The sequence below is a fragment of the Camellia sinensis genome, chromosome 12 (assembly GCF_055761805.1).
Source record: "Camellia sinensis isolate YWXY chromosome 12, ASM5576180v1, whole genome shotgun sequence".
NCBI lineage: Eukaryota > Viridiplantae > Streptophyta > Magnoliopsida > Ericales > Theaceae > Camellia > Camellia sinensis.
Genome location: NC_138972.1, coordinates 112294155 through 112311614, shown reverse-complemented (window position 1 = coordinate 112311614; position 17460 = coordinate 112294155). Strand labels below are relative to the sequence as shown.

The 17460-nt window shown below is 29.3% G+C and overlaps 1 protein-coding gene across 12 annotated transcripts; it reads right to left on the bottom strand.

Moving 5' to 3' along the window:
• Positions 1 to 5913: 5913 nt before the first annotated feature.
• On the bottom strand, positions 5914 to 11863 carry LOC114256573 (U1 small nuclear ribonucleoprotein C). 12 transcript variants are annotated; one of them, XR_014347058.1, is made up of 8 exons: positions 11707 to 11863; positions 10445 to 10479; positions 10297 to 10339; positions 9639 to 9680; positions 9303 to 9552; positions 6774 to 7593; positions 6501 to 6546; positions 5914 to 6395 (listed from the first exon to the last, which is right to left on the bottom strand). XR_014347058.1 is itself a non-coding variant. In XM_028196235.2 (8 exons), exons 2-7 carry the CDS (start codon positions 10450 to 10452, stop codon positions 6501 to 6503), a joined length of 648 nt encoding a protein of 215 aa, XP_028052036.1. In that variant the 5' UTR covers positions 10453 to 10479; positions 11707 to 11838; the 3' UTR covers positions 5914 to 6395. The 12 variants fall into 12 exon arrangements, 6 of the variants coding, with proteins under 6 accessions (XP_028052036.1, XP_028052069.1, XP_028052057.1 ...); XR_003627246.2 differs by having other exon boundaries at positions 6789 to 7593; XR_003627257.2 differs by having other exon boundaries at positions 7321 to 7593; positions 11707 to 11838.
• Positions 11864 to 17460: the final 5597 nt, after the last annotated feature.

Below are 17460 nucleotides of genomic sequence, written 5' to 3'. Positions count from 1 at the left end.
GATTTGTTATGAAATTAGAAACCTCAGGGGGTGGAATGTAATTTCCAAAATCACAGGGGGCGATTCGTATTTTAATCAAACATCAGGGGTGTATTTGTAATTTACCTTAAATTTTATAAACATTAAAAAATAAAATTATAAATATCTTTATGAATTTGTAATTAATTTTTGAAGATACAATCCCTTAACTTTTTTTTTGAATTTAATATTGTGTTTATAAATAGTTGAATAAGGCCTTGTATGGGATGCTAGTTTTTTGGCTTAAAAAAATTTAATATTTGGGTTGCACCCAAAAAAAAATTTTGAAAAAAGTTAAGAGAATCTTTATACCAATTTAAAAAGACCAAACTATTCTCATGAATGCACATGTGTTTATCTTTGAAAAAGTAAAACGAAAATTTTTAGCAAAATACAAAAATATTATATATAAACCAACAACTGCATACTATATGTAGCTCGGAAATTCCGTTTCATTATATACATCTGAACAGCGCAATGAATCGGACACATTGCTTTTCCAGGCAAGAGAACTCATGCTTGTAGATGCACTGCAAAAAAACAAATGATTATTTTGGAGTTGCAACAAGCATTCAGGATCCGGCTGAATACTGGAAGGTTTGATGATCTTTTAATATAAAAAAAAACCTCCAATTTGATATGGTTGGGCCGTATTTCTTAAGCTATTATGTAATCCATTTGCTAAAAATTGTAGCTAGACGACTCGACAATAAAAAAAATTGAAACTTCTTCCAACCAAGAGCTCAAGGAGTCTACAGATCTGATCCTGCAGATTCAGAGAAGGGATCTGTACCGTGTATGTGAATACTTAACATGAGAGTAAATGTAATTCAAAAGCTTGTTATATGCATATTTTTATTATTTTGATAAATTTGTGTAATGAGTTTGCTGTTCCCAAGGAAAAGCTTGAGCACTTCAAAAACGTCACTTCCCAAGACATCATATGTTCTCAGATCCTTTTAAATCTTATTCTAAAAAATTTGTGTATTTTTGCCTAGAGAAATAGAATCGCTTACAATTAATTTTTTTCCAAGCTTCAAACATATTGTAAAACTCACTTTCCCCAGCAGCGAAACAATTGCTTTCTATACTCAGTCAATAGTAACCAACATAAACTTCTCAATCAAAATTCATCCTCTATTTTTGTTGATTTCCAAAATAATTTACTAAGATGAGAGCATTTTTTAATTTTTCTATGTGGCTGGTTGGGACAGAGAAAGGGAAGGGAGAGAGGGGATGGCGGTTGGTCCTTGTAGGTGGCGAAGACAAAAGACGGTTCGGTGATGGTGGCGGACGATGGCGGCTACTACGGAAGAGAAGGAAACATGATCTCATTAGAAAAAAGATAGTGTAAAGTTTAAATATTGGTAGTAGTAGAATCGTAAATCTATCCCACATCGTTCATAATCTAATTAGAAAAGAGATATTGTAAAGTTTAAATATTGGTAGCAGTATAATCGTAAACTTATCCCACATCGTTTAAAAACAACGCAAAATGTCTGAATATAAGGGGTGGTTGAGACATCTAATAATTGCCAAGCTAAGTAGCGTTAGCTTACAACTCAAGCGAGGGCACCAAAGTGGTTGGATGATGGTAAAGTTGATAGATGGCTTCAACGCTTGAACTCAGGCTAGACCAGCGAACCTGTAGGTTCTAGCTAGCTTAGTTGAACTTAGGCTAAAACGATTAAACCACTAGGTTCTAGCTAACTTGGTTGAACTCAGGCTAGACCGAGTAAACCTCTAGGTTCTAGCTAGCTTAGTTGAACCCTGTAGGTTGTGGCCAGCTTAGTTGAACTCAAGCTAGACCAGTGAACCTGTGAGTTGTGCCCGGCCTAGTTGAACTTAGGCTAGACAGTGAACCTGTAGGTTCTCTGGCTATAGCTTTAGTTTAAGTCATCGGACAACCACTTCTTTTTTTTTTTTTTTGTAATAGAAAATTAAAAAAAATAATATTGTGATTATCAATGATGGACTTTTATTTTTCATGTATAAAATAAATAAATTAGTATTGTTATGATCGTGGATGGATCTTGAAAATTTGAAAATCTAAATATTCTTTCGCACCCTGTGGATCGGTCCTTGGTGATGATTACAAAACATAAAATTGATAATTTTTTCTATTTCAATCAATAACATTTGCTAAGTTTGGCAACTAACCAAAAAAACTCATTACTGCAACTCTTTAATTTTTAAGCATTTACCCTCGCCACTCTGTTCGATGTCTGCGTATGACTGTAGAAGATCCATGGTGACGTGATTGGAGCTCAGTGAGAGAGAGAGAGATAGTCATGAACCAACTTTGCTTGTTCGATTCCAAAAAAACCACTCTCCTTTGGTTCAACTTATATTTTAAAAAATAAGTTATTGAACAAAAAATTGAAAATTAAAAATTTGTTTGGTTTTAAATTTTAAAAATAATTTTGAGCTAATTTATAATTTAAAATTTTTTTTTTAGTTGAATAGATGAATATAAGAGAAAATTTGATTAATTGATGTGTAAAATGTGAGAGAATGAATAGATGAGAGGGGAAAAAATGGATATTTGATTTATTAATAATAAAAGATAAAAAATAAAATAAAAAGAAGGACAGAGAAGAGAGAAAATTGAGTTTTGAGTTGTATTTTAAAAATTTATTAACCAAACAAATTTTTTTATTTTTTTTTCCAAATCATGTTTAGGAATAGATTATTTTAAGTGACTTTTTAATTTTTTTGATTATTTTAATCTGGTTTAAATTTTGGATGATAAGTTTTTTTTTTTTAGTTAATTTGATAGCTGTGAAAGAAAAAATAATAATTATAATTTAAATGTAATATTTTATCTTATTAATTATTTTAATATATTTTATTTATTAACTATTTTGACCTCCAACCCAACTTTCTAAACATCCCTATGCGATACCAAAAAAAATATTTGCATGGCCTTTTTCTATTTTTTTCTAGATGAATAAAAAATAAATTTAAAAAATTATAAGTCAGTTTGATTCAAATCAAATCATGACTTGATTTGATTTTTTCAATATACAATTGGATTTTATTTTTAAAATAGATTAATTATATTTTACAATTCAATTCATGGATTCGTTGTTATAGTTCTTATTTAGAGCTAAAGCAAGCCTAAATTTATTGATAAATTATGAAATCTAAATTTAAGTTAGATTTCTTGAATAGTTAATGTTAAATTCATGTATTTTAAATCTACAACTATCCAAACAGACACATTCGTATTAGTTTGTCTCTTGTATCAAGTTGATGATTTGATTATATCAATTTTATAATTGAATTTTTCATATCGTGTTAATTTAGTCAAAATAATGTCACTATAGTAATGTGACTAAAATTAAGAGGCAAAATGATAGATTAACATCCAATATAAAATGACAAATTATTTTTAAATGGAATATTTTACTTTTTATTTCTAATTAATTTATTATATTACAAAAAATTTAATAATAAAATTGATACAACTAAAATTATAGTGATCAAATTGGGGGCCAAAGGAAGCTAGAATGTGCAAAATTTTGGAAATACGCAATTTCAAAGTCTTACTCCATAAACATCGGAGGCAAGAACACATCGGGGGTATATGAGGTGCATCTTTTGGCTAGAAAAGCATGGTCAGATTCAATGATAAGTTTTGTGGGATTGTCTAAGTGGTCTATTTTGATAATTATTTGTTCAAACAAATTTAAAAATATAAGTTCCCAAAAAAAATTTAAAAATATAAAATATTCAAGATAAAATCAAGTTTTGAAATATGATTTAGGCCAATTGATGAATTCAAAACTCCATCAACCTCTTCTACTTGCTTTTTGTGTTGTGTATTTAATCTATATATTATAAATTACATTCAGAGTCAATAACATAGATAAATATATGAATCTCTTCCACTTTTTTTTAGTCAACGTGAAGTTCTTTATCTTGATTAGTACTAACTTGATAATGTACATTACTCTCACTAACTCATCATTCATGAACTGTGTAATAAGTCATGAGTCTCAAATAAATAGTAAATAACAAATATTAAAATACACCAACAATAATCAATTATATTTATTCTTTAAGCCCATGTGTGTGAATTATTCAAATAAATATGAGATTAAAAATTTAATAATCACAATCGCACGGTTTGCATCATATTTATTTTGTAATGCATTCTCAAATTTTTGTGACTCATTTCTATGAAAAATTGGATAAATACAATTTTGACTTAGAAAATAAACGAAGCTTATCAAAATAATTCATCTGATCCTGCACAATATCGAATTAGATAGTTGAATTCATTTTAAAAATGGTCAAGCCTGTCCTAAAAGAAAAATGTTATATAAATTAATAAATTTTACAAATATTTGTATTAACTAATGTAAAATGTTACATTAGGATCCACTTCATTAATATGTCATCAATTAGTCAAAAAAAATTTATAAAATTTATTAATTTGTTTAATATCACTCTTTTAAAAATGAAGAGAAGCCAATCATATACATCTCCTTATTTGGATTATCTCAGTCGGGTTTCAGCTGGGTATGGACTTGAGAACATAGTCTCATCTTTAAGGATGTGCTATATTAACACTTTTTGTAAATCAAAGGTTTGCATATTGTCTACCCATTAATCCGGTAAATAATGAATAATTTCCCATCAGTGAATATTTGAAAAATTATTTTAAAATTAGTTATAAATTTTATAAACATTAAAAAATAAAATTATAAATATCTTTATGAATTTGTAATTAATTTTTGAAGATACAATCCCCTATCTTTCTTTTTTTTGAATTTAATATTGAGTTTATATATAGGTGAATAAGTAGGGGTGTACACGGTCCGGATTGGTTCGGTTCTGAGAAAATCCAAAAACCGAACCGATCCTAACGGTTCTGTGATTTTGAGAACCAAACCAGACCGTTACACTTGTAAAACCGGACCATAACCAAACCGAAAAAACAGTTCGGTTTCGATTTGGTTTACGGTTCCAAAAATTTCTATTTACAAAAATAAATTATTAATATTAGCAAAATAATTACTCAAACTAATTACATTTAACTCATGATAAAAATTAATAATATTAAGGCATTACTTAATATTACATATCGATATCATCCTAATATCATTAAAATTATAAAAAACCAATTAATAAAAATAAAACTTGATATTATATATATATATATATATGTTTTAAAATTCGGTTCGGTTCGGTTCAGTTCGGTTCGAACCGCAGTTTTTTCATAAAATTCATTAACCGAACCGTTTTTACCATTCTCATATTTCTTAATCCGAAACCGAACCAATTCTTAATAGAACTGAACCAAACCGTATGATTCGGTCTGGTTCGGTCCGGATTACTAGATCGAAGAAATTTTTGAACAGCCCTATGAATAAGGCCTTGTATATGTCAGTTTTTTAATACCCTGTTAAGGTAACATGACCATAATTATATACCGCCCTCTTGCAATTCTGTAATGAGTTTGCAGCTCCTAAGGAAAAGCTTGAGCACTTCAAAAACGTCACTCCCCAAGATATCATTTGTTCTCTGGTCCTTTTAAATCTTATTTTAATAAATTTATGTATTTTTACCTAGAGAAATAGAATCGCTTATAATTAATTTTTTTCCAAGCTTCAAACATATTGTAAAACTCACTTTCCTCAGCAACGAAACAATTGCTTTCTGTACTCGGTCAATAGTAACCAACATGAGCCCAACATCAAAATTACTGCTCTTTTACAAAGAGGAAAAAAAATCCTTTCAAAACTATGAGAAGTTAACCAAACTGCAATCATCAGCATCTACATTTAGCAAAAAATGGGGTATATCTAGATTCAAGTTGTAAAAGTCTGGAATAAATACATTCAGCACGAAGTTAAAATATTTAAAAAGCAAAGTGGACTCTAAATCTAGAAAAATAGATGTAATTACATAATTCACAGTTTGCTGAAATCTATATGATTTCGAACTGAGATACAAGGTAAAACATGTTTGACTGCAGGAGTGTTAATACAAGACCAACCACCCCCAACCAACAAGTTCAGCATAGAAGCATAATAAAGGTTCGAGTTCAGACATATCAACAAAATGCCTAAATATTCTCTTATAAACCCTTGCATTCTACAATTCATTTTACCATATGTTTCAAACATCATAATACCTGATCAAGGAAGCAATTCATATTCTATTGGAGTTCATTCGCCCAATGAAGATTCTTTCTGCCAGAGACCTAAATTGGTTTCCATGATCTAAATACAAAACTATTTTCCTGGAATTAGCACACTGACAAACATGCCTAGCACATTGCATATTGAATTACTCATGGCCAAGAATCACAAAATCGAACACTGGACTTGCACAGTAAGTAATGTTTCTGGTTCGCACTATAGTTCCTGTAAAAACAACAGTCATGACAATAACATGTCAATACCATTCACAATTATGAGACACCCAAAAACCAAAAAGCAAAAAACAGAGAAACAACAAAAATAACAAACTCATTCTTTTGATTGTTGCCATTCTTGTATAGTCAAAATTTCTTTGCTGCATATGCACAAAATTCATATGTTAAAACAAACAAACGAACAAAACAAAACAAAACAAAAGGCCAGGACACTTTATGCTCTAAATGTCTTAGCACTAGATGCATAGAACAGATGGCATGGAAAAACTACAATATTCATCAACATAATTCACTGTTAAATTAAGAAAATTAAAATAAAATTAATTACATGACAACCAGAGTTCTGTTGAAATTCTCCAACAAGTACCTCTTAACTACATACCCAAAAGATTTTCTTTTTCTTTTTTCCTCACAAGCTCTGTAACTTCAGCAACTGTAAAGCCAACTTCCCTCTCAAAAGGGAATCAATCTCTAAAACACAACCAGAGTTCTGTTGACTTGGATATCTATTGATGATATTTTTTCATCTGAGAAAAAGGAAAAGACAGTGGAGAAGAAAAAGTTGAAGCAACCTGATAATGATGCCCTAAAGGAGTACAGTCAATGTGCTACCCATTTGAGAGACAAATCAGCATACATTACCCCAGAACCTTAAGACACAAACAAGCCAAACAGATCCAGCTATGAAATGCGTACCAAATACATGCTGTCACTAGCGCAGGAAATGAAACAAGATAATTTTTTTAGAGATAAATGGTTGTAATTAATGGCCTAAAATGCTATTAGACAAAATGCAATGATTTCTTACTATTTTGAGATGACCAGATTTCCTTACACAATTTGTCATGTCCCATAAACAATGTACTGCTGCAATCACACAGTCAATTCTACAAGATTTAAAAATAAAAACCTACTAGTGTTACCATACTATTGATTAGCTTCAGGAGCTTGAGCACTCATGTTGAAACTATCAAAACCTCCACTCGTAGGTGGCGCTGAATTAGCCGCCTGATACATAGCTGGGGTAACCATTGAGGTGGAAACACTAGCAGGAGTCATAGTGGTCCCTGGAACTGCTGATGGAGCACCCATTGGTGGAGGCCTTGGGAGGTTGGTAACTTGACCAGGCAAAGGAGCAGCACCAGGTGGCCCCACCATTGGTGGCATCACTGGAGCAGACATATAACCTGATAACATAAACAGTGATCAGATACAGAATATCCTTAGGGAAACAAGATAGATAATACATTGGGGCCATTTGGTGCCACTCTACAGAACAGTGAATGAGATTTTCACCTCATTGGCTCCTCGTTCAATTCTTTCTAAGTCATTGGATCCTTTTCCACATTTGAGAATCTCCTCCTTTCTTCCACTCTATCCCGAAGAGTAACTAGGACCAATTTAGTCACGTTTTCATGTTCCAATTGAACACTTCCCATTTTTCTTTTTGATTCTTCTCAAAGGAGAAGATTATTCTCTTTACCACAGCTTATGGAGCTGCTTATAGCTTTTTCTATTTTGGAAATATGCGCCATAGTGTTTGGTACGGCTTCTGTTTATAACTTTTAAGGCAGAAGCAGCTCAAACAAGCTAAAAAAATTATTACTAGGAAGCAAGGGAGAGGTTTTTAGCTTCTATTTTCTGATTATCAACTTTCAGCTTAGTAGAAGTTGTGCACCAAACAGTCCCATTAAATGGAAAGCCCCAGAATTTCACCTAGGAATGCCATCACAAAGTGGGGGGGGTGGAAAACTACCGTTGTCAAAATTATACACAGCACGTTTCTCACTATTGAGGGAAGGCAATCCAATGTATCTATTAAGGTTGCCTTTGGATTTATAGATTTGAAATGAAAAGATTAGGCATCAATAATTTGAGGAGTATAGTCTTCAATTCAATGTAATGTTTTAGATTTAGACATTAAGAATGGATTTAAAAGGCTTTATATTGATGAATTTCAAATAATTTGGTGAAAATAGTTATTTAAAATCCTTTCATAAAAAATTCTACCTGTACAAGAATCTTAATAAAATACATGTCTCATACCTCTATTCAATCATCCACTTCAGAGTTATCAATCTACCTTCAATAGCCAATCTTCTTATGATTTTATAAAATTCAACTAAAATTCCTTTATTTTAAATCCACTTATACGAAGCGAACTTAAGAAGATAGTGTGTTTTTTCATCTAAATAAATACCCTTGGTACAAAACCACTGAATGATAGATGTACCAAACCAATAACCATGGAAAATCCCTAACAGTAATTAGAAGCTATGCAAGAAAGACATTTTAGTTTTCTGCTAATGCATAAAATGACTTGTAATTCTAACTAGGAATTTCATGAAACCCAAACAAAACCATATGGCTAGTCCTAAACATAATGTTGCACTAATGTTGATCAACAGTCCAAACCGTATTACACTGCAAGGCTCCCAGCATGTGAGTGTTGTAAGCAATGAAAATGACTAAACTATAAGCATACCACTGGTAGTACAATTAAGTATCACAAAAATCTGAGGAAAATGCATAGAAAAAAAGTCCCTGCACGCACCAAAGTATTAGCAAGAAATTTATATAGGTGTCAAGGAATAAGTACACATCGATATGTATATATGTTCATGGTTGGTCCTAAACAAATGGTTCGATCCCTGACATAAATATTCACCTGAAGAGCAAAACCACACCATGAACACGGCAATACCCTTACATGCCGGCCCAGTCTACAGTGAAAATAAATTATAAGCACACAGGTAGTGATGAAATTAAATACCAACAAATTTGAGGGTTTAGACGCAAATGCATCCACACACAAGTCACTGCATCCACCAATTATTAGAACAAAATTAACACCTAAGTTGGGTGTCAATGAAGAAGTGTTAAACACACATCCTACCTGGAAGTGGTCTTGGCAAGACTGGTGGCCTAGCTCCAGGGATTAATGGTGAATTGACAGGTAACTGGGTGTTCCCTGCCATCGGCATCATTGGAGTAGGAAGAATAGGCACACGGGGCCTCAATGCGTTGTAAGCAGCACCAACTTGCTGGTATGCAGTAGTTTGCCCAAGATGTTCCTTGATCTTTTGGTCGATCAAACTTTGATTTTGTTGCGCCTCAAATTGCTGATAATAGGTTCTGACATTTGCCTTTATAGATTAAATGTGTAAGAAACATAATGATGTGTCGATCTACACTTTTAAGAAAAAATAGACATGTGACTATACAATAATACCTTATGTTTGTACCCTGCATTGTGCTGCTTTCTGACAGAAGGCTGAAATCATAAAAAAGCGATAGTAATACATATAGAACTCAAAAATTACTATCCAATTACGGTTGCAGAAAGAAAAAAGAACGGGAGGGAGATATATTTCAAACTCGACAAACAACCAAGGCCATGAAGCCCAAGTATTACACAGGAAAACCTCAACGCTAGGGTCTTCATTTTTTTCTAGAAAATGTATGCTGTAATAGTATTGTTGTCGTCAGTTAACATAACTTGTTGGGTCTGGAGAGCAGTTCCCAGACAACAATGCTACCTTTGATAGATAACCAATGTTCTGTGAGGGTTAAAAATCTATAGACAAAAAACCCCAAGTCCTCGTTGTCTTGAATAAAATACATAATGAATATTATAAGTACAAAAATGAGAGGTGGTTTGACAAGTATTGCATGTATTAATGGGAAATTACAATAAACCCCCTTAACTATAAAGAGGGTTACGTGCTGAGTTTTAAACATTTGGAGAGCAATTAAAAAGCGGGCCATAGACATAGTTGAGGAGAGTCTATTGTAATGTTCCCTTTATAAATTTCTACACAAATGCCATCATAGACTACCAAGTAACATAGAAAGGCTGGAATCAAAAGATAGAGTGCAACATAACTTACAGAATCATGTGTTAGATAAGTGTCACAGTAGTCACAATAATACCTGGAAAAACAAGAAATAATAAAATAAATGATCAGTGTAATCTTTCACAACTACATAGAACAAATTACATCTGTAATTATACCTTCATGCAAAAACACTTCTTACCGAGGCATGGTTGAGTGTTGCCAGAGCCAAAGGAACTGTAAAAAGATTAGGACAATGAGAATAAATCCAGACAAAGGGGAAAGAGGAAGAAAGACATATGGAAGGAAGCACGTGTTATACATCCGTCCGTTATATATACATATACTATACAAGTGAAAAACATATTGAGAACAGCAGCTCCCTACTAAAGTAAATAATGACAATAGCATCCTCCAAGACTTTAACAGAACACTAATGTTAAGATTAAAAATTATCTCATATTGTTAACCCCGGGAGTCTTTTATTTTAGTATAGAACTGCCTATTTTAAATTTAATTTTGATCATAACAATTTCAAGTGGAAGTGCTTACAAATAACTTCATATTAGTTGCTCGAGATCCATGATTTATTTCATCTAATGTTTTCACAGCGGTTCAACTGTGGCGGAGCACAGCAAAGTAATCATGATATAAATACATTAAATATAATGAAGAAAAATTGAATGGATAGAACATAACCAATCCAAGAGTTTCTTTTGTCATGGGTAAATTAAACTCACCTCCCCTGAGAATTGAAAAAAACAAATACCATAAACCCCACATTTTTTACATAACTACACTCACCTCCCTCAAGGTTTTAATATTCGTATAACACTTGGGCCCTTTTTCATTAGTGGTTTGTTAGTTGTGTGACTGAAAGGGAAAAAAAAAATTTGTGTTATCATTTCTTTTCAATTTTCTACTAAAATGCATATTTATCTTTTGCTTATTTTAGTTAGTTTCCGTCGCTTTTGACATTACTGTAATTATGTCAATAGTGTGGGGCTAACTGTATTTTATCCAAACCTCAATGGAGGCGAGTGCAACCCTTTCTCCATTTTCTTCTTCTTTTTAACTTTTTTAGCTTACCCATTAATATTCTTAAATTGTTTAGAAACTTTTGTTTCTTTTTACAACAAAGACCAACAAATTATCCTAAAATTAATTATTCTATACATAACAAGGAAAAATAAATAAATAAATAAATAAATAAATAAATAAAAACTCAAAATCCATTAACCCACAATTGCTACTCTGTACATCAACATTCACAATGCTAGTGTTAATGTTAACTAATGACAACTATTATTAAATATAAAAAATAAAAATAAAAAAGCTAAAACTAAAATTAGAGACAGACATGGAGATATTGGAAATATCGATGCAAGGACCGAACAATGAAACAGAGTCTTCGAGAATATTAGATACAAGATTGACACATATACAAATACGTAGAAGATATACCTGATCGAACCAAGAATGATCGTTGAGTTCGAGCAATCCAACTGTGATTCCCAGTTCAGTGAAACGATTGAAGTGTGTTTCAAGCCCTAAAATTAGGTTCAATTCATTATATTCGCAATTAGTAACCCCGGTTCACTGTTACTCCGACCGACCGCACTGGTTTCGCACCGGTCTACGGTTCAAACCGATTAGGGATATATATTGTGGTCCAACCCGGACACTTTCACGGTCCAAACAGTCTGCCGAATTATTCAATCAAATTATATTTTTAAATAACTATTATTTTAAAAATGACTCATATTTAAGGTTGAATTTCGAATTTATTACAATTCTAAACTCATCCAAAAAACACCCTTGCATCTAGTAAAAATAAATTGAATAAAATTAAAATTTATATTTTTGCAGTTAAGTTGCTTCAACCATGCAATTTTTGTTAATTATTATTGTATCCTAAGTTTAATAATTTTGTATTTTTCATTATATTAAACAAATCTATCTATACTATATATATAACCAAATGTAGTTGTTTTGTCAAAAGCTTCCAAATATTTATTTTTAAATTCTCATAATTTTAAAACACTCTCTTTCCTACATGGCAACCTTCTTTGATTGCCTTTCATGTTTTCTATTTTTCTTCATTTTTTATTTGTTTGATTAATTAAAATTAAAATTAATTTCATTATTTATGGATAAAGATTTGAATTTCAAAATTCGTCCATATAGATAAACATATAAAAACTGAAAATTAATTTTATAATCTACAGATAAAGATAAAAAATAAACAATTAATTAAAAAATAATAATTTCATAACTTATAGATAATTTAAAATTTCTTCCCATAAATAAACAAATAAAATTTGATAAACAACTTATAAAAATTAATTTCATGGCTTACAAATAAAGATAAAGATTAAATAATTGATTTTTAAAAAAAAAAAACAAAATTACTCTCTTTCCCCCCCCCCCCTCATTTCATACTTTAATTAATTTCATTGTAGATAAACATATAAAAATTCATAAATAATTTATGAAAATTTATTTCATGACCTATAGATAAAGATAAAAATTTTAAAAATTGTTTAAAAAAAATAATTTCATGACTTATAGATAAATAAACATATAAAAATTGATAAATAATTTATAAAGATTAATTTCATGACCTACGGATAAAGATAAAGATTAAATAATTTATTTTCAAAAAATTAAAATAATAAAATTTAGATAAAGATATGATTTGTTAATCTATATATCTATCAAAAACATATATATCTAAATCTTTATTTTGATTTACTCATTTTTTTTTCTCCTATCACATATTATCTTTTTTTTATTTTAAATTTTTTATCTTATGAAATGCTCTTATCTATAACTTCTTATCTTCTATTAAATTCTTAACCTTCTCTTGATAATTTTTATTATTCGTTATTATCTACCAAATGATAAAGATTATAAAAAAAAAAAAAATTATCGCTCTGAATGAGAATAGTATTAATAATGAAATAATAAAGGCTACATAGGAGAAGGTAGCACAAAAATCTCACAAAATTAATTTTCTTCACTATATTTATAAAAGGTAATAATTTGAGATTCTTTCTATTAGTTATTAAAAATAATTTGCATTAGATCATTATTATTATTATTATTATTTTTTTATAAGGCTGTCATTCGTTATAATATTTCTTCAATCCCATCTCCATATTCTCTCTTTGAAATTTTTGCTTTTTCAATAATTAAGTTTAGAATCAATTTCTTATCAAATTTGTTTTCTTGATCCTTATTTTATTGAAGGATCGAGACAAATAAAACTTTCATATAATATATGAAATTAATGAATATAATACAAAGATGATAGGGAAGTACTACATATTTGTAAATATCTCTATGTTATTATTAGTTGATTTGCTAGATTATACTATCAATTTAGAGCCCATATGATTTAATTCAATGTTCATGACTCTATTTGTATTTGACCATTTTTTCGTTAAGTAACCGATATAATTTTTTTTTTTTTGGTATATAATGATTAAAGCTATCATTTGTTATATTTTTTCAAGTACAATTCAAATAATTTTTTATCATTTTTTTATAAATAAAATGGATTAAAACTATTCTCTTATATAATTTTTATAATACTATGACATTCTTATCTTGATTAATTTTTTTAAAATGACGTAGGAACTATGCAAGTATTATTCAAACTATAGAGAATGATTTATACTTTGATATGATATGAGTGTGTCATTGATAGAGGAAATCAAAAATAGAGAGTTGCTAATATAATCAATTAATGATTTGTTTGAGAAGTTCTTTTTATAAGCAAGGCAACAAACTTAGATTAATTTTTTTAAAAAACTACTTATAAATTATAATTAAAAGTTGATATTTATTCATAATTTGATCCCACAATAATAATATACACCATTGATTTAAAAGTCCAAGTAAATTTATGATAACTTCTCTGAGCTTATAGAATTTCTCTCTTTTAATGTTTTGTTTAGTTTGATACAAGTTATTTATGTTATCAAGTGATTGTGATACTATTATTCTCAACAATTTTTATAATTAATAATTTCTTATGCATATCAAATTTTATTGTAAAATTTTGTGGGCTAATTATTGTTAACATCTACCTAGATGGCTTAATATTATGGGTTGTCACTATTAAGATATAATTTAAGATTAAGATGATTTATTTATCACACAAAATATATATAATCTATTTTTCTGTGCATCGCACGGGTTACCGCTAGTATATATATATGGTTATGTTTGTTTAGACAGACTGGACTAGGTCGGATTAGTATTCACATGATTAATAGTCCTAGGACTACGAATCCTTTGAATTGTGTATCATATCCTATGTTTGGATTAAGTTAGGATTATTATGAGGGATTAATAAAATATTATCCAATCCGATGTTTGTTTAGGGAGATTAGAATGGATAGGACATCAGACATCCAATATATTAACCATAATACCTCTATTATGGTCATTGGATAAGTTATTCTAGACTTTGATTTAGTCCTCCAATTTGTATCTCACCCCCTATATGGGATTGAATAGTCCATCATATGTAAGATATTATATCCGGATGGATTGTTAGTCCGTACTTCAATTTTTTAACCAAACATTAGATTAATAATTTTATTATAAATACATATCCACCCAAATAAACATGGCCTGTGTGTGTTAGTTTAGTCAGGCTGAGCTCAACGACTATTTCCACACCCAGCTCATTTAATAAACAGTTTAAATGCCCCAACCCTAAGAGCATCTCCAACCCAATTCTCCCTTCAAGAGGATGAAAATAATTTTTTTTTATTCAAAAAGTAAATATAGAGTATGTCGCTATTCATTCAAACTCCAATCACAAACCTTCATTTTCTTTCGGATGGGTGTTATCAACCGCAATTTTTTATTTTTTTTAACTTGTTGGGCATTTTTTTTAAACATTAATCATCATTTTCGTCTCTAAAGATTTCTCTCGAAAATATTTTAATCAAAAAGTAAATAATTTTTGTTCATTAACAAATATTTAATTTTGAAATTTTTGTAAAATATAATATTATACTCATTTTAAAGGTATAATTTCACCATTTTTAATGATACCAATTTTATAAAAATTAAATTTACATATTAAAAGTTATTTGTAATATAATAAAAAATATAGAATGAATAGTATTTTCGAGAAGATCCTCTATTTTTCATCCTTCCTCTAAATATAGAGGATCAACCCATCCTCCTTCCAAATAAAGATAGATTGAAGGAACAAATTTTTTAAATATGAAGTTATAAAGGGTGGGTTGGAGTTGCTCTAACCAGGCCTTGTGATATTAATATCAATTTCAAACCTTTCAAAATACATAATGAATTGGACAAGATGCGCAGGCCAATTGGCCCGTGTGTCCACCACTAGTACCCTTGTATGCTCCATTTGTTTTCAGATGTGGAATGGAGAATATTGATAATAAAGGTATTGATAGTGAAAAAATTAAATTAAATTACATTTGTTTTGATAGTAGTTATTAATGTGGGGCTTGTTAAATTATTACCCTATAAAAGAAATATAAAATATTAAAACAAATAGAATTATGATTTTTACTTAACAAAAAATACAAAAACATTAATGTTTAAAAAAAATGAAAAAAAAAAAAAAACTAATCCCATGGGACTAATTTCCTAATACCATCTCTGCCTCCTTCATCTTAATCCCAATACCAATGCCCATCCTAATCTCATAGGATTATGAATACTCTCTCTATCTCCCAAAACAAACACAATATATAGTGGGTCTCACCTCCATCTCAATCTCAATCTCAATCTCAATCTCAATCCCACCCTTATCTCCCAAAACAAACGAGGTCGTAATGTAATCTACATCACGCGTTCACTTTTTTTATAAAAACAAAAATTTATAGGATTCATTTGGGAAGTGAGTTGACTTTTTAACTTTTTGACTATTTTAATTTGGAGCTAAAAAATCTCGTTTGGAAAAGATTTTTTTGACTTTTTATGAGATAAATAATGTAATGATTATGGGTTAGATGTGATGTTTTGTCTTATTGGACTAAAAAGTCTATTTTGTCTTTTTGTAACTAAAACAATCCCAAACCTAACACAATCCAACCCTTCTTCCCAAACGAAGCCGTTTGTAACATTTTATATAGCTTGTTTAAGGTTTATTTGGTTATAATATACACGTTAATTTATTTTTGTAGTTATTTTTCTTTTCTTTTTTTAATGTTGTTTAGTCTAAATAATCCTATATATATATATATATATATGAAAGTATAAGATGGACTTAAAATTACAAAATTTTTACTCATTCTTTTTTTAAAAGCACTAAAATCAAATATATGTCAAAAAAATAAAGGTAAATTACAACAACAAAGAAAAAGTTTGTTCCTTTTAACCAAATAAACCTGAATTTGTGATTTTATCAATTTAAAATTTAATTATTTGATTTGTTTTCGATCTAAATTATTTATCTATTTCTGTCAAGTAAAACCAATGAAAATAATAATAAGGGCGAATTACACTAATAGTTCCTATAGTTTAGGACTCGTGTCACTTTGGTCTCTGACTTTTCAATTGTGACACATTTTACCCTAAATTTTAAATCTTGTTCCAAATAAGAATAATTGAAGATACCATTGCTCAATTACAATGGCAAATTTATCAATTTGATAAAATATAAACTAATTGGTCAAAAAATAAATGCCAAAAAAAACTATTTTTGATTTTTTAAAAATAATTTCTACCTACCAAAGATAAAATTATGTAAAATTCATAAATCTTTTAGACATTTATTTTTTATTTTTTTTATCAAATTAATTTTTATTGTGTTTGGATGATGATCATGTAATAGGTGTTGTTAGACTTTTAATGTGTAATCGATATATTTAATATATGAAATATTTTTAATTTTGGATTTTTTGATTTAATGAATTTATTTAATAATGATATTAAAGTTGTTGCCATATTTGACTTTTGAAAAAATATAAACTAATTTAATGACAACAAAAATAACCACCTATTACATAATCATTATCCAAACACATAATAAATTAATTTGGTAAAACAAATAAATAAATAAATGTCTAAAAAAATTATCAATTTTATATAATTTTATCTTTAGTGGGTTATAAATAATTTTTTAAAATTCAAAAAAAAATTGACATTTATTTTTGTCAAATTAATTTATATTTTATCAAATTGATGACTTTACCCTTGAAATTGAGTAATAGTATTGTC